We start from the raw sequence: 21,223 nt of genomic DNA on the forward strand, positions 1-21,223 counted from the left end.
TCCGAGATTTGGGCGCCCGCGCGCTGTGGCCGGGGCTCCCCAGTGTCCCTACCCGAGCTTCCCACCTCGAGCTCCCTCAGGCAGAAGGGGTTCAACTGCCGCCCTCTGCGGCCTCCCCTCATGAGGGTCTCTGCCCTCTGACCACGTCGTGCTGCCCTTAGGCCTGGCAGAATGGCCAGAGCGCACCGGGTCCCTGGGGTCACCAGGGCAGGCAGCTGGACCCAGGCCTTCAGCCCACGCTCCTGAGGGGCGGGAGCACGGGACACGGGAGCCGGGACATTAGACCTCCTGGAGGGGGTCCAGGAGGGCAGCCAGGCCCAGCTTCCAGGCTCAGCCGCGAGTGCCAGGACACCTAAGGGTCCTCCGTCATCCCCCGGTGTCAGCGGCCTGCAACCCCTTCCCAGGATGGCGGCGTCCTGACCTTTGGCTGGGCTCAGGCTGGCCGAGCCCTCCCTCCGCGGAGCCATCTTCTTCCACCTGATTCCCAGCTGGACACTAGCTGTGGGGCCAGCTCTGTGGCCCTGGCCCTCAGCCCTGAGGTGACACAAATGCTCCGAGGCCTGGTGGCTCCTAAAAAGTTCTGAAAATCAATCTATATGTGAAAAATGACAAAGCCGCCTCAGAAACCCAGAGGAAACAGACGTCTCCATGTTGAACTGCTTGGCCCTAGGAGCCTGTCCCCACGGGTAGTGGACTGGGCTTCGTCAGAAAAGCCTGGTGGGGCCACCCAGGCTGGCACCCAGCAGCACCTGAACAGCTGGCCCTGGGCTGGCCGCTCGGGCAGAGAGAAGACTGGGGCTACCCAGGGCCTGCCAATGAGGGCGGCTTTGCACCGAGGCCACCAGGGTTCGGAGCTGTCCCTGGGCAGTTTCTACTCCAACCTGTAAGTGGAGAGTCACCATTTACCCAAATATACAAGGGCAGCCGATTTTAGAGAGATGGGCAAGAAAGTTTTCAGCTTCAAAACCAAATCAGGCCGGGCACGGTGACTCAACACCTGTAATCCCAGCACTTTGGGAGGCTGAGGTGGGTGGATCACCTGAGGTCAGGGGTTGGAGACCAGCCTGGCCAATATGGTGAAACCCTGTCTCTTCAAAATATACAAAAATTATCCGGGCGTGGTGACCGGCGCCTGTAATCCCAGCTACTTGGGAGGCTGAGGCACGAGAATTGCTTGAACCCGGAGGGTGGAGGGTGCAGTGAGCTGAGATCACTCCTCTGCTCTCCAGCCCGGGTGTCAGAGAGAGACTCTGTCTCAAAAAAACCCAAAACAAACAAACAAAAAACACCTAATCAAACCCCAAACAATATTGGGGCCAGAGGTCAACTAGCTCAGGAGTGGAAGCCTCACTCTGCGTCTGGGGTTCCCCTGCGTGGGACAGTGGTACCCCTGCTCCAGGCTCCCTGGGGCCAGCATGAAGACGAGGTCCATTCCCGAGCCTACGAGTTGGGCGCCTGTCCCTGCCAAACTCTGGAACCAGATAACTAAGACGCAGACCTCTGAGACGCGGCTTCCAGCCAAGCGTGGCTGACACAGGTGTGAACACGAGGCTGTAACCGGCCCTCCAGATCTCTGGGGTTCCATTGCTTGAAATCAAATTATGGAGGCTGACCCCAGTGCACATGAAAAATTAAACGGAGTGGATTTTCCCAATGTTCAGGCTTCCTCCCTTGGATACTTGAACATTTGGTGCCTATCCCTGCGTGTTTACTCCAGGCTCCAGGGCCAGTGGTTCATGACCTGCACGAACCTCCATGTGCTCCACTCCAGTAAGTGAGCAGGTTCCAGGTTCCCTACCCCGAGGGAAGAGCCTGTTCTGCCCTGTTGGACCTGAATCAAACTCCTTTTGTACCTATTTCAGTATTTGTCAAACAGTCCCAGATCCCAAGGCTTATCTGAAAAGAACATCTGCCTGTTTGAAGGTAAACTGCATGAGAACTCCCACCTGCCCTGGCAGAGGCGAGATAAACCTGCTCCACCCTAAAGGCAGCTCTGAACTAGTGGACTCCAATCATGGCACACAGGAGGGCAGACGGGGTGGGTGGAAGTGCAGAGCCAATGCTTGCAAGGCGAGCGGTCGCAGAGCACGCGTGTGCCCATTTTGCCTATAAATGTAATTGGACACACGGGCGTGGCACCTGCCGCATTCAGGGAGCCAGAGCTCAGCAAAGGTCTCTGTACTTCTTGATGCAGGTGAATCTGTCCTTGGTATTCAGCCCAAGAACTCAGGGGTGGGGGCTCACACACTCTGCCCACCCAGCCCAAGGCCATGACCACAATCTAGGCCACTACCCACACCAAGCTGCGGGGCCAAGTGGAGGAGACACCTGTGAACGCTCTCTAGAGTCTGCACTGAGCTAGGGGGCAGGTGGGCTTCCCTGGGGGAAATATCTAGAACCATGGGCACGATGACACGTCCACAGTATGAAACATCAGGGCCACTAAAAAGAATGTTATGGGATCGTCATTCAGTGAAAAAAATCAAATGGTGAAACATGCCACAACAGGCACAAACCTTCTGGACGGTATGTGCCTTAGCTTGGGCTGCTGTGATGCAGTGGTATGGTCTGGGTGGCTGATAAACACTGACTTTCCACAGTTCTGGAGGCCACGGCTCCACGCAGGTTGTGTGTGAGGCCCATGGTTCACAGACAGCACCTTCCCACAGAGCACTCACATGGTGGGAGGGGCAAAAGAGTGCCCTCGGGGCTCTCCTAAGGGCAATAATCCCACTGGAAGACCACCGCCCTCTCATAAGGCACTAATTCCACTGGAGAGGCTCCGCCCCCTCATAGGGCACTAATTTCACTGGAGCTCCATCCCCTCATAGGGCACTAATCCCACTCGAGGAGCTCCACCCCCTCATAGAACACTAATCCCACTGGAGGGGCTCCGCCCCCTCATAGACCACTAATTTCACTCGAGGAGCTCCGCCCCCTCATATGGCACTAACCCCACTCGAGGCCCTCCGCCCCCTCATAAGGCACTAATCCCGCTCAAGGAGCTCTGCCCCCTCATAGGGCACTAATCCCACTGGAGGAGCTCCGCCTCCTCATAGTGCACTAATCCCACTGGAGGAGCTCTGCCTCCTCATAGGGTACTAATCCCACTGGAGGAGCTCCGCCTCCTCATAGTGCACTAATCCCACTGGAGGAGCTCCGTCCCCTCATGGGGCACTAATCCCGCTCAAGGAGCTCTGCCCCCTCATAGGGCACTAATCCCACTGGAGGAGCTCCGCCTCCTCATAGGGTACTAATCCCACTGGAGGAGCTCCGCCTCCTCATAGTGCACTAATCCCACTGGAGGAGCTCTGCCTCCTCATAGGGTACTAATCCCACTGGAGGAGCTCCGCCTCCTCATAGTGCACTAATCCCACTGGAGGAGCTCCGTCCCCTCATGGGGCACTAATCCCACTAGAGGAGCTCTGCCCCCTCACAGGGCACTCATCCCACTCGAGGAGCTCCGACCCCTCATAGGGCACTAATCCCACTGGAGGAGCTCTGCCCTCATGACTAGTCACTGCCCAAAGTCCTCCCTCCTAAAGCAGTCACAGTAGGGGTTAGGATTTCAACCCAGGGATCTGGGGTGGGGCTGAAACGAGCCTGACCCAAAGGGACAAATGGAGGTCCCTCCATAGCGACAGGAAGTAGAAGCATGGGTGCCAGGAGCTGCAGGGAAGCAGAAAAGGGGTTATTGTTTAATGGGGACAGTTTGCATTTGGGAAAATGAAAGCTTTCTTGGATAGACAGTAATGGTTGCACAAGGAGAATGTACTTAATGCCACTGAAATGTGGACTTAAAATGGTTCAGACCAGCCTGGGCAACATAGGGAGACTCCATCTCTACAAAAGATAGATTTTAAAAGTTAGCTGGGTGTGGTAGTGCAGGCCTGTGGCCCCAGCTACTTGGGAGCAGGGAGGATCACTTGAGCCCAGGAGATTCAGGCTGCAGTGAGCTGTGATTGACCACGGCACTCTAGCCTCGTCTCTAAAAAACAATGGTTAAGATGGGCAAGTTTACGTCGTGTGTTACCATAACAGAGAAGAAAGCAGTGAAACTGAACAGAGAGCTCCGTATGACAGAAGTACAAAGGAAACAGGGTGGGCTCTCGTGAGGAAAGGGCTCTACGTAAGTGGGCAAGGAAGAAAACCACAGTCCATGCCTGTGCACGTGCGCAGGGGTGTGTGTGTGCGCACAGAAGTCTCTAGGAAGCCACGAGCCCAGCTGTTCACAGTGGATACCCAGGAAGTATGATGTGGGGCGACTTACTATACAAACCTTTTTTCTTTGAATGTTGTTCCTTACAGTGAAAAAACAAAAAAGTTAAAAAAAAAAAAAACTAACATGACAGAATACTCATTCCAGACATGACCTACGAGGCGTGGTGTCACCTGAATCACTGTCACTTTAATCAGCAGAGCATCTGTGTGAAGGCAGCAGTGTTTCCCTCAGAGCAGCCCCTCTCCAGCCGCAGGGACACAAGGACCTGCAGGCCCTGCTTTCCGCCCAAGCACAGCATGCCCAGAGGGACCAGCAGGGGCTCCTCAGCAGAATCTTAACATTGAGAAGAAGGTGCTCCAATCAGGACGTGAACACGGACCCTCACAGGCTGGGTGAAGAAGGCAGTCATGCCGTGAGAGCTCGGGCCGTGACCACGCAGCAGTCAGAGAGAAACTGCGCACCACGGACGCTGCTCTCGAAAAGAGGATGATTTACTTGCTTCTAAAACTGACAGCAGGCTGCATTTGCCCTCTCCAAGCAAAGGTGTGAGGGAGGGGCGGCTGAGTCTCACTGGTCTTTGAAGTTGGCCTTTCTCTTTTCCACAAACGCAGTCATCCCTTCTTTCCGGTCATCCTGGTAGGAAAAGGGGCAGAAACAGAGCTGGACGCGCAGTCTCCTCACAGAGCCTGATGCCACTGTCCGCCCGTGTCTCCCTGGTCCTGCCTCACTCCTCATGCCCACAGGGGCCCAGGGGGCCAGGCAGGGGACTCAGCGGCAGGGACACCTGCCCAAGCAGAGCTGGGCCTGGGTGCGGGGATTTTCACTGCCTCTTTCTACCAGTCTAGGTGATGGTCATTCAGGAGCTTGTGTATGTCAAACAAGCTCACATCTAAAGAGCCTCAGATGCACCTGTATGGGTCACTCACCAAGTCATCAAGTGGACGATGGGTGACCTGTATCAGGGGCTACCCTGTGTCAGAGCAGGACATGAGAACTCAATTCTGCATCTGCTTTTCTCAAGTTGTGTGCAAGCGTCCCCAGGCACGCACGCATCTGTACCCCTTCCTCAAGTGCCCAAACCACTTTTAATTTTACCGAACAATTAAAATGAGGCGCCTGGCCTCATTTTTTAAAAAAGTCTTTTTTTTGAGACGGGGTCTTGCTTTGTTGACCAGTTGGACGCGAACAACCCGCCTCAGCCTCCCAGGAAGCTGGGACTACGGATGCACGACACCCAGCTGAAACCGCATTTTAAATAAAGTAGCCAGGCCGGGCATGGTGGCTCACGCCTGTAATCCCAGCACTTTGGGGGGCCGAGGCGGGCGGATCACGAGGTCAGGAGATCGAGACCATACTGACTAACTCGGTGAAACCCCGTCTCTACTAAAAATACAAAAAATTAGCCAGGCGTGGTGGCGAGCTCCTGTAGTCCCAGCTACTCGAGGCTGAGGCGGGAGGCGGAGCTTGCAGTGAGCTGAGATCCGGCCACTGCACTGTAGCTTGGGAGACAGAGTAAGACTCCCTGTCAAAAGAAAAAAAAAGGAGCTGCTGCTTGAGGGTGCAATTCCTAAACCTCATATAACAGGAAAGACAAGAAAAGCACCTGTAAGATTTCATACTTTTGAACTTCCACATGCTCTACTTTTTTTCTAACATCAAGACCCACTGATAGAACAAATCTGATCCTGCTGAAGGTGAGGCTGGCAGTTCTGACCAGAAAGAAACGACACTTAATGATAAGATGTAAAAGGAAATTCCCAGCAACTTGTGTGACTGAAATTTGCTAGATTCTCCGCTGTTTACTCACGGTGGCAAAGGTTGAGTAGAAGAGTTTCTTCTCTAACTTACTTCCTTCTGTTAATGTCATTTCAAAAGCTGAAAAACAAAGTCCTAGAGTTATGAACGGAGCTATTCCATGCAGAACTTCTCCTCCCTCCTCACCGACCCACGCACAACTGTGCTTCTGACGTGGCCCGGCCCTGCGCAGGCTTCCACGGCGCTGCCCTTCTCAAAGGCACTGCCCCAGCGGAGACCTGGCAAAACCAACAGCTCTCCTATGGCCCCACACGTCACACTCGGGTGGCCCAGGGCCCCAAGGAAGGGACAGGAACTGGATGAAAGGTGAGATGGCAAACTGCGCCCTTGAGGAGAGGCTGTGAGGCAGCAACAGGGCTGCAAACAGAGAAAAGTAAACAAGGATGAAAACCAGGAAGGACAGCACGGGAGCCAGAGCTGGGCGTGGCTGGCACCAAGAACGCCTTTGGCTCTGCTCATTCCAGGCCCTTCTTTGCACGAGGCCAAGCAGGGCAGATCTGGATGCACAGATGGAGGCAGGCGCGGTGGTTCCAGGGCTGCAGCCAGCATCCTCTCCGAGAGGAGCCCGACCTCGCCAAACACCTTGGGCAACAGCAGCCTCCCTTTTTTTCAAAATGCTCTCCTCACTGTATCCTGCCTCAAGCCAACGGCAAGCCCGGCGGACGGCCACACCCTCGAGGTATACATACTCAGAGAGGTTAGGGGACCTGCCTGGGGCCACCCACACCTGTCCGGACTCAGCCAGCTAACCACCATCTCATTCTCATGCTGAGAATAAATTGTGACAATAAAACTTGAGCATTTCTGAGGAGGGGGAAGATCAGATCCACTTCTCTGGCAGAGGGAGACTAAAAGGGATCCAGGCCAAGAATGAACAGCGTGGTGTTGGCCTGCAAGCCTGCGTAGCCACCTGCCAGGCGCAGACGCGGCCGCCAATCCCAGGTCCCGGGAGGTGAACCGAGCCTCCCCGTGGGCGAGACCATTTTACTTTTGGGACCTCGGCTCCCTTCTCAGCCTTTTCCTGCCATGGTCAGCTCTGTACTGCCCTCACCTCCCAGGCCTGGCTCAGTTCTTGGGCCCTGGTACAAAGGGGAGCTGGGAACATCTCAGCGGAGTTCCTGAGGGCGTGACCAGAAACCACAACTCTAGAGACAGCAGAACTGAGACACTGAGAACCATTTCTGCCCAGGAGGGCTTAAGGCATATCCATTCGGAGCCAGAAAGCCTGCCGCTCAGGAAGGTTCCCCACAGTCACAGAGACGCCTCAGGGATACTCCTGACAGCCCTGGAGACCTCTCTACCTTGTCTTCCTGGCAGGATCCCCTACCTGCATTCACTGATTCTTTGGCCATGGCTACTATAATTTTAGAATTGCTGGCAATTTTTTCTGCACACTGGATGGCTTCTTCCACCAGTGTCTCAACAGGAAAAATCTTGCTTACGAGACCTGAAACACAAGAACGTCGGTGAGTGAGTGCAGACAGAGCGCTTGTCTATTCCTTTTCGAGGGAGTGGCCGCTGGGGAGCAGCGTGCTGGAGCATCCCAGCCTCTGAGCATTAGCAAGGGTGGCTCCACACGGTAAGTGCCGCACGTGCCCCTTCCTGAGTGCTGAGCGCTCTTGGCACCGCAGTCCCTGTGCTCTCAGACACACAGGTCAGGCTGTCCATAGCTCCGACGGCAGAGGCAGCCAGACCCGGGGACCATGATCCCCAACAGGGCAGTGGGAGGACTGGCCAGTGAGGGCCCGGAGACGCCCGTTGCTTACACCGGACTTTGGGGACGTAATTGCTGGGCTGTTCTTCTGCACCAGATACTTATGCGTGGCTCCACTTCTGTGCGTACAGTACTTCAAAACGTAAAAACTAAAGGCAGTCAGTCTTCTCCCAGGTCCTCAGGACCCAAAAACTCATGCAACCACTGTGGAGACACCTGGATGCCGCCCCGGGTTTCCGTGTGGCTTCCGTGGGCAGCCCCAACCCATACCTGCTTGCTTGGCGTCCTGGGCTGAGATCCGGTCACCGGTGAGGACCATCTCCATTGCCAGCGACTTCCCAACAGCACGCGTGAGTCTCTGGGTGCCACCCGCACCTGCGGGGAGGGGCTGGTCATGGCTGGCACCGCAGTGAGTGAACCCAAGAGGACATCGCAGCTGCGCAGCCAGCAAGTTCCAAGGGGCTTAAGATAGGCCCCGAGACAAGGTCCAGGGGTCAGAGGCCGAGCAGCACAGGAGCCCGGCAACATCAGGGGCAGCAGCCCCTTTTCAAGCTCAGGTCCCACATCTGGCGCTCCCCTGTGGGCAAAGGATTACCCAGGTGCCGAGGGAAGAGACTGAAGGCACAAACTGTTTCAGTGTAATAAAGAAAATAGTGGCCGGGCGCAGTGGCTCAAGCCTGTAATCCCAGCACTTTGGGAGGCTGAGATGGGCGGATCACGAGGTCAGGAGATCGAGACCATCCTGGCTAACACGGTGAAACCCCGTCTCTATTAAGAAATACAAAAAAAAAACTAGCCGGGCGAGGTGGCGGGCGCCTGTAGTCCCAGCTACTCGGGAGGCTGAGGCCGGAGAATGGCGTAAACCCGGGAGGCGGAGCTTGCAGTGAGCTGAGATCCGGCCACTGCACTCCAGCCTGGGTGACAGAGTGAGACTCCGTCTCAAAAAAAATAAAAAATAAAGAAAATAGTTAGAACAAGAATAGTCATAATACAAATTAGATATAGAGATGATCATGGACAACTATCAATCATTATTATAAACATTAATCATTAGCTTTTATATTACTCTTTGTTCCATTACTATATAACCCAGGAATAACCAGTGGGCATAGGGTCAGGTGCTGAAGGGACACTGTGAGAAGTGACGAAGAAGGCAAGAGGTGAGCCCTCTGTCACGCCCGCATAAGAGCCGCTTGAGGACTCCTTGGTCAGGTGGTAACACCAGTGTCTGGGAAGGCACCCGTTACTTAGCAGACTGCGAAAGGGAGTCTCCTTTCCTTGGAGGAGTCAGGGAACACTCTGCTCCAGCAGCTTCTTGTGGAAGGCTGGATATTATCCAGGCCTGCCCGCAGTCATCCGGAGGCCTAAACCCCTCCCTGTGGTGCTGTGCTTCAACGGTCACGCTCCTTGTCCACTTTCATGCTCCTCCCGTACTCCTGGTTCCTCTTTGAAGTTCGTAGAGGACAGCGGTAGAAGAAATAGTGAAAGTCTTAAAGTCTTTGATCTTTCTTATAAGTGCAGAGAAGAAAACGCTGACATACGCTGCCCTCCCTCTCTACTTCGGCTACTTAAGAGGGAAGGGCCCCCGTGTCGTGTGATCATGTGACTTGCTTCACCTTGTCAATCACTTAGAAGATCCACCCTCCTTACCCTGCCTCCTTGTTCTTGTATGCAATAAATATCAGCGCGCCCAGCCGTTTAGGGCCACTACCGGTCTCTGCGTCTTGGTGGTAGTGGTCCCCCAGGCCCACCTGTTTTCTCTTTATCTCTTTGTCTTGTGTCTTTATTTCTTACAATCTCTTGTTTCCGCACACGAGGAGAACACCCGCTAAGCCCCGCAGGGCTGGACCCCACACTCCCCCAACACCCTGATATTGGATCAAGGTGTGTGGCTCCGTGGGGCCCTCCCCAGCCTCTGTGGTCAACATCTTAGAAGCTTATAGGCCTCCCTGACCCCAGGCACTGGTCCCTTAGAGCAGCAGCTCTTTTAGGGATCAGAACCTGAACAACGCACCAAGCTCGCAGCTCAAGGCCTCAGAATCTGCCTCTGGTCAAACTCAGAGGGCGGCGAAGAGCGTCCTGAGTGCAGCTGCTCCCCTCAGTGCCCACCCTTCTACCAGGCCCGCCCTCAGGGTCTCAGCTCCCTCCTGGCTGCCCGGCCTGTGCCCACCCTTCTACCAGGCCCGCCCTCAGGGTCTCAGCTCCCTCCTGGCTGCCCGGCCTGTGCCCACCCTTCTACCAGGCCCGCCCTCAGGGTCTCAGCTCCCTCCTGGCTGCCCGGCCTGTGCCCACCCTTCTACCAGGCCCGCCCTCAGGGTCTCAGCTCCCTCCTGGCTGCCCGGCCTGTGCCCACCCTTCTACCAGGCCCGCCCTCAGGGTCTCAGCTCCCCCCTGGCTGCTTGGCCTGTGCCCACCCTTCTACCAGGCCCGCCCTCAGGGTCTCAGCTCCCTCCTGGCTGCCTGGCCTGTGCCCACCCTTCTACCAGGCCCGCCCTCAGGGTCTCAGCTCCCTCCTGGCTGCCCGGCCTGTGCCCACCCTTCTACCAGGCCCGCCCTCAGGGTCTCAGCTCCCTCCTGGCTGCCCGGCCTGTGCCCACCCTTCTACCAGGCCCGCCCTCAGGGTCTCAGCTCCCTCCTGGCTGCTCGGCCTGTGCCCACCCTTCTACCAGGCCCACCAGGAAGACCCTGGGGGTAGAGGGTGTTGCTCTTTGCCAAGAGCCCAGGCCCTTCCCACGGGCATGGTGGGGGGTCTGACTCCCCGCTCTGAACTCAGGCCACGTGACCTCCAGGCCAGTGAGATGGCAGTGGGCAGAGCTCCCAGTGCCACCCAGGGTCACCATGTTCTCTCTCTGGACACGAATCGCAAGCAAGAACTGCCATGGTTAGAAGCCAGTGTTGGCCGGGCGCGGTGGCTCAAGCCTGTAATCCCAGCACTTTGGGAGGCCGAGGCGGGCGGATCACAAGGTCAGGAGATCGAGACCACAGTGAAACCCCGTCTCTACTAAAAATACAAAAAATTAGCCGGGCGCGGTGGCGGGCGCCTGTAGTCCCAGCTACTCAGGAGGCTGAGGCAGGAGAATGGCGGGAACCCGGGAGGCGGAGCTTGCAGTGAGCCGAGATCGCGCCACTGCACTCCAGCCTGGGCAACAGCGTGAGACTCCGTCTCAAAAAAAAAAAAAAAAAAAAAAAAGAAGCCAGTGTTACCCATGACCTGCCTCTCCCAACACCATCAGACGTGCGACCCGGGCACAGTCACAGGAGCCAGACATGGTCCTGGGACTCTGAGGCCACGCCAAGCTCTGTCACAACCACTCCAGCCTCTGTGGCTGTCCACAGACAGACCACTGACCAGACACGGGGCTGTCCATCCAGGGCCTCTGGTCAGATACGAGCTGTGGGCCCTGAGACACAGGTCGATTTTGAGGAATTACCTAAGGCATCTATGCCTATCAGAGACAGTGTTACCCTTTACCTGGGATGGTTCCTAGTAAGATCTCCGGCTGTGCAAACTGGGCCTTCTCGCCGGCATAGATGATATCACACATCATGGCAAGCTCACAGCCCCCGCCAAACTGTAAAACATTCGGCATCAGGACAGTCTTACGAGGGGAACCCAGTCAGAAATCACTCTGCTTGCTTATTCAAATTTTCCATTGAAAAGCAACAGTGTCAGGTGTATGACAAAGACTAACATAGTGGCACCAAACTAGATAATCGTTGTGATAAGTTAACTACAGATGGCTGATGCTGTTTACCAGCGGCCGGCAAACATTCCGTAAAGGGCCATGAAGGTCTTACAGGCTCTGCTGTGACGACTCAGCTCCGCTGCTGGGTGCCGGGCGCGGGGCTCACGCCTGTAATCCCAGCAATGTGGGAGGCCAAGGCGGGCAGATCACAAGGTCAGGAGATCAAGGCCATCCTGGCTAACACGGTGAAACCCTGTCTCCACTAAAAGTACAAAAAATTAACCAGGCGACGTGGCGGCCCCTGTAGTCCCAGCTATTCGGGAGGCTGAAGCAGGAGAATGGTGTAAACCCGGGAGGCGGAGCTTGCAGCGAGCCGAGATCGCGCCACCGCACTCCAGCCCAGGGGACAGAGCGACACTCCATCTCAAAAAAAAAAAAAAAAAACCTCTGCTGCTGTGGCCGAGACGCAGCCACAGAGACTGGGGGGTGTGGCTGCGCCGAGAAAACTCCACCCGCAGACCCCTGGCTTCCACGGAAGGGAGCGCCATGAAATGATCACACTGCTTCCCTGTAAGTCAAGATCAGCCTCAGCACTTCAAACAGTCCCAGGACACAGCTTTTAAGGGCAGCAAAAGAAGCCAGTTTATAGACGTAGCCAAAGCCAGCACCTCTCTTCCACCGCCCTGGGAGAGAAGCTTGCTGGGGAGAAGCTGTCAGGTGAACAGCCATGAAAAAAACAGATGCCAGGAGGTGTCCTCTCTGCACGGTTCCTGGCTCTTTAGCACCATGAGGCAGGAAAGGAGGCTACTGGCCTGGGAACTAAAGGCCTCTTCAAAATAAAAATCTGTTATGCTGTGTATGCACAGCACAGTTCCTTCAGCCACAAGAGGAGACCCTCGGCAGCAATACTCACGGCATAGCCATTGACAGCAGCGATGACTGGCTTCTTCATCTGGGTGAGGTAGTCCCAGTGCTTCAAGAACTTGTTGGAGTAACAGTCCTGGAAACTCAGGTTCTGCATTTCCTTGATATCAGCTCCAGCTAGCAGGAGTGGAAAGGAGGTTCCAGTTACCAGACAGCAGAGAGCCCATGCGTCCTGTATCCCCCAGACCAACAGGCAGCTTCGGAGCACACCAGACACGGGCACTGGGGTTGCTGGGCACGGGTGACACCAGGCCACGCGGACAGCTGTAGGAATGCTGTTATGCCAGCTCTAACAGAGGTCATGAAGAGGGGTTCCGGGGCAGGTGGCAGGTGCGAGGGAGGTGCCCACAGAGGCGGGGCATATTCATCAGGGCGTAAGCCCTTGACAGGCTTTGTGTAAAGCCTGACTGCCAAGGACCTGAATCTCTTTGAAGAAGCTATTTTGCTGGGGGAGCACATGCGGTTCTCCAGCATACGCAAAGCTGCTCATGCAAGCTGTTCCCATGCCCGTCTTCACTGGATATGTGAGGAAGTCCGCACGCGCGTGCCTCCGCCATCACAGGGGTACAAGTCAAAGTCTGGAGGCTTCTCCCAAGGCCACACGTGCCTCCCACATCTGCCCAGACACAAAGGCCTCCGCTGCTGCGCACACCTGCAAAGGCCTTATCCCCGCCGGTGAGGACAATGGCCCCCACGCCCGTGTCCTCCTCGAAGGTCTTCAGTGCCTGGTTGAGCTCCTCAATCAGGCCATCGCAAAGTGCATTGAGGGCCTTGGGGCGGTTCAGTTGGATCAACCCCACGGTGTTATTCTTCCCTCTTTTTTCTGCGATGATGTACTCAAAGTTAGCACCTAGAGCAAGAAGGCAAAAAGGGGTATCTATTCACACAGGTATCAAACTGGGGAGAGTGGGGGAAGGGATGTGGCCCCATCAGTGGATACAGTGTGACCCCAAGAGGCCCTCTGAGGGCTCCCTGCCCAGTCCTCAGTGGCTCCAGGTGTAGCTCTCAGCCACAGCGATAGATGGGTAGCCTTGGTACCTTTCTCTCTGCTTTCACATGTGTTTGAACATGTCCTAAAGAAAATCCCCAGGCCGGGCGAGGTGGCTCACGCCTGTAATCCCAGCATTTTGGGAGGCTGAAGCGGGCAGATTACGAGGTCAGGAGATCGAGATCATCCTGGTTAACACGGTGAAACACTGTCTCTACTAAAAATACAAACAATTAGTCGGTTGTTGTGGTGGGCACCTGTAGTCCTAGCTACTCAGGAGGCTGAGGCAGGAGAATGGCGTGAACGTGGAGCTTGCAGTGAGCTGAGATCATGCCACTGCACTCCAGCCTGAGCGACAGAGTGAGACTCTGTCTCAAAAAAAAAAAAAAAAAGAAAAGAAAAATCCCCAGCACAGAACGCAGACCACGGCCGCTCCCCTTCTCCTAATATGCCTTGGGCAGCTCTTTCCAGGACACCACACTGGAGACAGCCCTGGACTCTGCTAAGGAACCAGGAAACGCCTTCTTTCAACACATGCCAACAGGTGAGGGGGTGTAAGCCTCAAACAGGATGGAGCGCCAGCTCCTTGTACTTGGTGCCTCCCCATTGCCAAGACCTCTGGCCAAATGGACACTGGGTGGGGGCTGTGAAAATCCTGGGTGTTCCTGCGGCATTAAGATCAGGCACAGGTCAGGTCTGGTGCAGCAGGCCAGCCCGAAAACGGGAGACGCAAGTGCATCTCAGCTTGGCCTGCTGCACAGGACCCGTGCCTGCTGGGTGGACAGCAAGATGGGAAGGGGACAAAGGACAATGGCATTCAGGGTGAGAAGGTGAACCTGAAAAGACAAAGGTAGCCTGCGTGTTGGATGCTTGGCTCTCTTGGTGGCAAAGCAGGGATCATAGTCCCTGTCCTGTGGGTTTCTTTTTTTTTTTTTTGAGACCGAGTCTCATTCTATCGCCCAGGAGTGCAGTGGTGCAATCTCGGCTCACTGCAACCTCCGCCTCCAGGGTTCAGGGGGTTCAGGTGATTCTCCTGCCTCAGCCTCCCGAGTAGCTGGGACTACACACACCACCACACCCGGCTAATTTTTGTATTTTTAGTAGAAATGAGGTTGCACTACGTTGGCCAAGGTGATCTCGAATTCCTGACCTCAGGTGATCCACCTACCTCAGCCTCCCAAAGTGCTGGGATTACAGGCATGAGCCACTGTATCCCACCTTATCCTGTGGGTTTCTAGGGGTAACTGGAAGATCACAGGTGAAGTGTCTGGCAGCTATGCAAGATCCAGGAAAGGGCTGCTGTGAGGGTGCAGAAGCCGACGGCCAAGGAGAGCTTGGGGATGAAAACAACACAACTCAGCGGTCCACTGGAAACACAGGGTGAGGGAGGAAGAGGAAGCAAGAGTTCTTCCCCAGCCCAAGGCATGGCCCAAGATTCCTCAGATACTAGAGCGGGTGATGGCCACTGATGAGTGGGGCCCCGGGTGAGCCCCGAGGGAGGAAGAGGGCAGCTCCCTGTGGCTGGGGAGAAGGTGTCAGCTTTTTCCTTAGGACCGTCTGAGGGGCAGCCCTGGTCAGGAGGCACCCAGGACAAAATGAACCTGCATCTCCTGTTCTTGGGCTGGCCTGCTGCACAGGACCTATGCCTGCTCTTAGAGCCGAGGGAACACCTGGGATTTTCACAACCCTCACCCTGCACCCAGTTGGCCAGAGGTCTTGGCATTGGGGCAGTAAGAGCCAGCGGCCAGGCCTCCTGGGCCTCCCGCAGGACGCAGCCTGGTGAGAGTGGCCTCCTGCAGAGGTAGGCGTGGGGGGGGGATGGGGTGTGGGCCAGGGTCAGGTGGATGGTGTTGGTTGCGGGGGGGCGGGTGGTGGGGGGTTGTTAAGGCTGGGTCAGGCTGTTGGTGTGGGCCAGGTTGGGGGTGCAGCACTAGGCGAGGGGGGTAGGGTGTTGCAGGCCTGGGCCAGGCAGGGGCTGCGGGTTGGGGTCAGGTGGTGGGTGCTGGGTCAGGCAGGGGACTGCAGAGTCAGGCCATGGGGCTGCGGGATCAGGCGGAAGAGGGGTGCAGGGTCAGGCCGGGGGTGCGGGGTCAGGTGGGGGGGGTGCGGGGTCAGGCGGAGTGGGGTGCAGGTAGGGGTCAGATGGGGTGCGGGGCCAGATAGGGGTGCAGGATCACGTGGGAGAGGGCTGCGGGTCGGGGTCAGGTGGTGGGTGCGGGGTCAGGCAGAGTACTGCGGAGTCAGGCCACGGGGGTGCGGGATCGGGCGGAAGAGGGGTGCGGGGTCAGGCCGGGGCAGCGGGGTCTGGTGGGGGGTGCAGGGTCAGGTGGAGTGGGGTGCGGGGCCAGGTAGGGGTGCAGCGTCACGTGGGAGAGGGCTGCGGGTCGGGGTCAGGTGGTGGGTGCTGGGTCAGGCAGGGGACTGGGGAGTCAGGCCATGGGGGTGCGAGGTCAGGCCGGGGGTGCGGGGTCAGGCGGAGTGGGGTGCGGGTAGGGGTCAGATGGGGTGCGGGGCCAGGTAGGGGTGCAGGGTCATGCGGGAGGGGGTGCGGGTCGGGGTCAGGTGGGGGATGCGGGGTCAGGCGGGAGGGGTGCGGTCTGGGATCTGGTCGGGGCGTGCAGGTCGGAGTCAGGAGGAGATTCGGGCCGCCCGCTCTCACCGCGCACTCACCCGAGGCGAAGGGACGCCACGCAGGACAGCGAACCGGGGGCCTCAGCGGGCCGCGGAGCCGGGGCAGCAGGACACGCAGGGCGGCCATGGCGCTCCAGTCTACTCTCCCCACCCCGCGGAGCCGCCCCCTCGCCTGGCCTTTCAGGGCTCACCCCGCCCACAGGCAAACGCCGCGAGATCAGGCGGCCCTCGCGAGATCAGCCCGCGCAGAGGGAGCCGGGACCGCCCTCCAGGCCCCGCCCCCAGGTCCGCGCGGCCGCTCGCGGATCTAAGTCCCAGGGGCGCCCCGGGGACCCCGCGCTGGGCTGGGGCCAGCCCCCTCCAGGCCCCGCCGCCTTCGCCCGCGCCCCAGCCATTGGGGCCCCGGGGAGACCGCGCGGATGCAGAGGCAACGGCGGCGCCTGCCGGGCTCTGCGCGGCCTCCCGCGCGCCCGCATCTAAGTCCGCAGCTGCAGACACAGCGCGCCCGGGCGCGGGGCCAGGCACGGTGGCAGCGGCGTGGGCATTGAACGCCACATTAGGAAGAGTTTTATTTTCATGTACACAGTCAAGACTTCAACAGATTTAAATAATAAAATTTTGATTCATTAAAATTATTTTGTTTATAACTTTTATCTATATATGTAACTTTTATATATATGTCTATATCTAGACAAGTATTGTGGAGCATCCTTTCGTGTACTTGCCCGGATTCTGCAAATGCCAGGGTGGAGATAAAACTACCCTGGATAAAATGGAGTGGAAAGCGAAACTGCTATTGTGACCGGTGGAGGGTGTGCAGGTTCTTGACGTCTTGAACAAAGAAGTGGACAAGATGCAAGGAAGGAAGGAAGTAAATAGGCCGGGCGCGGTGGCTCAAGCCTGTAATCCCAGTACTTTGGGAGGCCGAGACGGGCGGATCACGAGGTCAGGAGATCGAGACCATCCTGGCTAACACGGTGAAACCCCGTCTCTACTAAAAAAAAATACAAAAAACTAGCCGGGCGAGGTGGCGGGCGCCTGTAGTCCCAGCTACTTGGGAGGCTGAGGCAGGAGAATGGCGTGAACCCGGGAGGCGGAGCTTGCAGTGAGCAGAGATCCGGCCACTGCACTCCAGCCTGGGCGACAGAGCAAGACTCCGTCTCAAAAAAAAAAAAAAAAAAAAAAAAGGAAGTAAATAAAGCGAGATTTATGGAAAACAAATGTATGACCGGGCTCGGTGGCTCACGCTTACAATCCCAGCACTTTGGGAGGCCAAGGCAGGCAGATCACCTGAGGTCAGGAGTTCGAGACCAATCTGGCCAACATGGTGAAACCCCCCTCTCTACTAAAAATGCAAAAACTAGCCGGGCATGGTGGTGCACACTTGTAGTCTCAGCTATTCGGGAGGCTGAGGCAGGAGAATTGCTTGAATCCAGGAGGTGGAGGTTGCAGTGAGCCAAGATCGCAGCACTGCACTCCAGCATGGGGCGATAGAGCGAGACTTCTTCTCAAAAAAGGAACAAGAAAAGGAAAGTAACTCCACAGTGTGGGAGTGGCTGAGCATAGGGGCTCAAGAGCCCCATTACAGATTTTTTTGGGGGTGTAAATACCTTCCAGAGGTTTCCATTGGTTATTTGGTGTAGCCCTATGTAAATGGAGAGGACAGTTCCTGTCAGCGGGAAGTGTTCCATTCGATTTAGTTCTAGGGAGTCGGCGTGAATTGGCCTCCAGACCCTGTTCTCCTGCCTATGTTCAAGAAAATAATTCAAACCAAAAATGAACACGCACCAAAATTTTATTTCAAGACTGAGGGTAAAATGAAGACATCTCATGTGAGTAGAAACAAATCAACAACAAACCTTTACTAAAAGATGCTCTATATTAGTGTAGTTAAACCTCTGGGACAGACAGGCCCAAAATGAAATGGCTCAAACAGAAAAGAGGTTTATTTCCTTCCTTCCTTCTTCTCCTCTCCTTTCCTTTCTTGTCTCGCTGTCACCCAAGCTGGAATGCAGCGGTGTGATCTCGGCTCATTGTAGCTTGCGCCTCCCGGGTTCAAGTGATTCTCCTGCTTCAGCCTCCTGAGTAGTTGGGACTACAGGTGCTTACCATCATGCCCGGCTAATATTTGTAGTTTTTTAGTAGAGTCGGGAGTTTTGCCATGTTGGCCAGGCTATTCTCGAACTCCTGACCTCAAGTGATCCACCGGCCTCGGCCTCCCACAAGTGCTGGGATTACAGGAGTGGGCCACTGTGCCCACCAAGAGGTTTCCTTTCTAATGACCCAGGAGGCCAGGCAGCTCCCATCCTCCATGAAGCAATTGAGCAACAAAAGCACAAGCAACAAAGGGAGAACATATGTAAATTGGATTTCACCAAAATTTAAAAATTTTATGTCTGAAAGGACACTACCAGGATAGTGAGAGCACTGAACAGACATTCCTCCAGTGAAGATAATCAATGTCAGATGAGCTTAGCATCACGAATCATTAGGGAATGCAAACTGACACCTCAATGATACGACGTCACACCTGCTGTGGTGGCTGCAATAAAAAGCCCAACAGTCACAGTGTTGTGGGGGATGTGAGCAGCGGAACGCTGGTGCACTGCCAGTGGGAAGGGAAAATGGTGCAGTCACTTTGGAAAACAGTCTGTTGTTTCCTCAAAAGATCAAACAGCAACTCCACTCTTAGGCGTATGCCCCAGAGAAATGAAGACAAATGTCCACAAAAACTTAGACATGAATGTTCATAGCAACATTATTCACAATAGCCAAAAAGTGGGAAAAAGCCAGTTGTCCATCAACTCATGAATGGACAAACAAAATGTCATATATCCAAACAACGGATACATTAGAATGAATGAGACTATACAATGGACCGTATTCGGGAGTAAAAAAGAAAGAAGCGCCGATACACATTAAAAAATGGACAAGCTCCAAGATGGTAAGTACCAACCCAGCCACATGTGACAGTTGAGCATTGGAAATGTGCCTACCGTTACTAGGCAACTAAATTCTTAATACTATTTAATTAGTTTAAATTTAAATGTATATAGCCACATGTCACTAGTGGCTACCATACTGGACAGTGTAGTTCCAGAAGATCACATTTCCACCTACACATTAAATCACCTAAAGAGTTTCAAAATATGTCAAAGCCCAGATGCCATTCTAGACCTACTAAATTAGGACCTCAAGCTGCTGTACCCAGGCATTGGGCTTTTTTGTTGTTGTTGCTTTTGTTTGTTTACCTTTTAATTATGGGAAGTTTACTTTTTCTTTCTTTGTCTTTTATATTTAAAAAAAATAAACAAGAAAAAAAAAAAATGGACAAGCCTTGAAAATGTTATGCTCAGTGAAAAAAGCCAGACACAAAGGCCATGCATTGAATGATTCCATTTCTATGAAATGTACAGGACAGGCAAATCCATACAGACAGAGACTAGATGAGTGGTCACTAGGGGCTGGAGGGAGGGGGCAGTGGGGGTGACTGCTGAGGGGTATCCCCATTTGCTTTTTAGGGTGATGAAAACGTTCTAAGCTTGGGGCTGGGTGCAGTGGTTCATGCCTGTAATCCCAGCACTTTGGGAGGCCAAGGCGGGTGGATCACCTGAGGTCAGGTGTTCGAGACCAGCCTGGTCCAACATGGTGAAACCCTGTCTCTCCTAAAAATACAAAAATTAGCTGGGCATAGTGGCATGCGCCTGTAATCCCGGCTACTTGGGAGGCTGAGGCAGGAGAACTGCTTAAACCTGGAAGGCAGAGGTCGCAGTGAGCCAAGGTAGTGTCACTGCACTCCAGCCTGGGCAACAGAACAAGACTCCATCTCAAAAAAAAAAAAAAAGTTCTAAAGTGGATGATGGTGACAGTTGTACAACTCTGTAACTAAACTGAACACCATTGGACACTTTAAACAGGAGAAGTCTTACAGCATGATGTCTGTATCAATAAAGCTATTTTAAAAAATCAGCAAGCTTGATTCAGTCAAAGCCACATGGGTAGTTCCCACCTTGATCACCATAGGTGGCATCACCCAAGGCGCTCTGGAGCTAGAAGCAGCACATACCTTGTACCAATCAGATGGAAAAGAGGTTGTGTCCGTGTATTCCAGCTGGTGGCTCTGGCATGGCAGGATTGTCCAAGACTGGCTGTGGTCACATGCGCTCTCCATTTCAGAGCAAGGGGGACAGGTGACTGAGCCAGCCCTAGGTCAGAGTGCCAGCAGCAGGTGCTATTTGATTCAGGCTGTGGCACTATGTCTAGGGGACAAAGAGTACATCGGTTGTCCCCGACCTGCAGCTCTTGCGGTCCATGTCTTCTCTCCGCGCCATCAAGCCAGAGTTCCCATTTCAGTCACCACAATCACCCCTCCTTGCACCAGGCCTTCTGGCTGTGGGGCATGGGCATGTTTACCTCTGGCCTGTGTGGGCCGCTGTGGGGAGGCTTGGCCAGCAAGTTGCTGAGCCAAGTAGTTCCTGCTTTTATGGGATCCTGCTGCTCCACAAGAGGATCCGGGAGGCTGAACTAGAATTAAGTTAGAATCTCTCAGGTCCCCTTCGGGCTGGGCTCCCTGCAGGAACCAGGAATGGGCTGGCCAGGAGGACATGATGGACCAGGAGGAGGTGAAGCCAGAGGCAAAGCCAGACCCTTCCTGTTCCATCTTGCAGAGGCTGTCCCAATGCAAGGTGAGGCCAGGTTCCTGGGGGACATCGATGCCTGACCAGAGCCCAGACTGGACGGCCTTCCAGCAAAGGCTGCGCCCTGGCCGACCGCAATGGCCCAGGAGAACGAGGACACGGGAGTCTTGGTGCTGGAGGAGCTGGCTGACCGGTGGTCCTGACACTGTACTGAAAACAGGGCAGCAGTCCCCAGAGGCTGAGGGGCCAAAGTAGCCTGTCCACCCAGAGTGGGGAGGCCCAAGCCTGTGCAGGAGGCCCGAGGCACGGGGTGGCATCCCTCACAGTCGTGCCCACCCAGTCGTGTGCAGGGCGATGTGCTCCTGTGTCTGGGCAGTGAGCTGGGCCCTGCGGCCAGAGAAGCAGCTTGATTTCAGACGGTGCCACCAGGGAATGGGCCGTCCCCTTGGCCATAGCCGTGGGGGACCCAGTTCATCTGTGGAATTCAGGACCCCAGAGTATTTAATCTGCCATCTCAGGACTTCCACTGGGGAGCTGGGGCAGGTGGGTGGGTGGTCCTGCTGTGCTTCCGTGGTGCACGCCAGGGACCTCAGAATGAAGCCCTCA

At 55.4% G+C, this 21,223-nt stretch overlaps 1 protein-coding gene across 2 annotated transcripts; it reads right to left on the reverse strand.

The window, feature by feature from the left end:
* Nucleotides 1-4,388: 4,388 nt before the first annotated feature.
* Nucleotides 4,389-16,126, reverse strand: ECHS1 (enoyl-CoA hydratase, short chain 1). 2 transcript variants are annotated; one of them, XM_045361789.1, is made up of 8 exons: nucleotides 16,020-16,126; nucleotides 13,014-13,211; nucleotides 12,351-12,478; nucleotides 11,224-11,323; nucleotides 8,022-8,126; nucleotides 7,365-7,484; nucleotides 6,030-6,097; nucleotides 4,389-4,855 (listed from the first exon to the last, which is right to left on the reverse strand). In XM_045361789.1, exons 1-8 carry the CDS (start codon nucleotides 16,105-16,107, stop codon nucleotides 4,790-4,792), a joined length of 873 nt encoding a protein of 290 aa, XP_045217724.1. In that variant the 5' UTR covers nucleotides 16,108-16,126; the 3' UTR covers nucleotides 4,389-4,789. The 2 variants fall into 2 exon arrangements, with proteins under 2 accessions (XP_045217724.1, XP_045217726.1); XM_045361791.1 differs by lacking the exon at nucleotides 7,365-7,484.
* Between the last annotated feature and the right edge of the window lie 5,097 nt (nucleotides 16,127-21,223).

Source organism: Macaca fascicularis, chromosome 9 (genome assembly GCF_037993035.2).
Source record: "Macaca fascicularis isolate 582-1 chromosome 9, T2T-MFA8v1.1".
In the NCBI taxonomy this organism is placed as follows: Eukaryota; Metazoa; Chordata; class Mammalia; order Primates; family Cercopithecidae; genus Macaca; species Macaca fascicularis.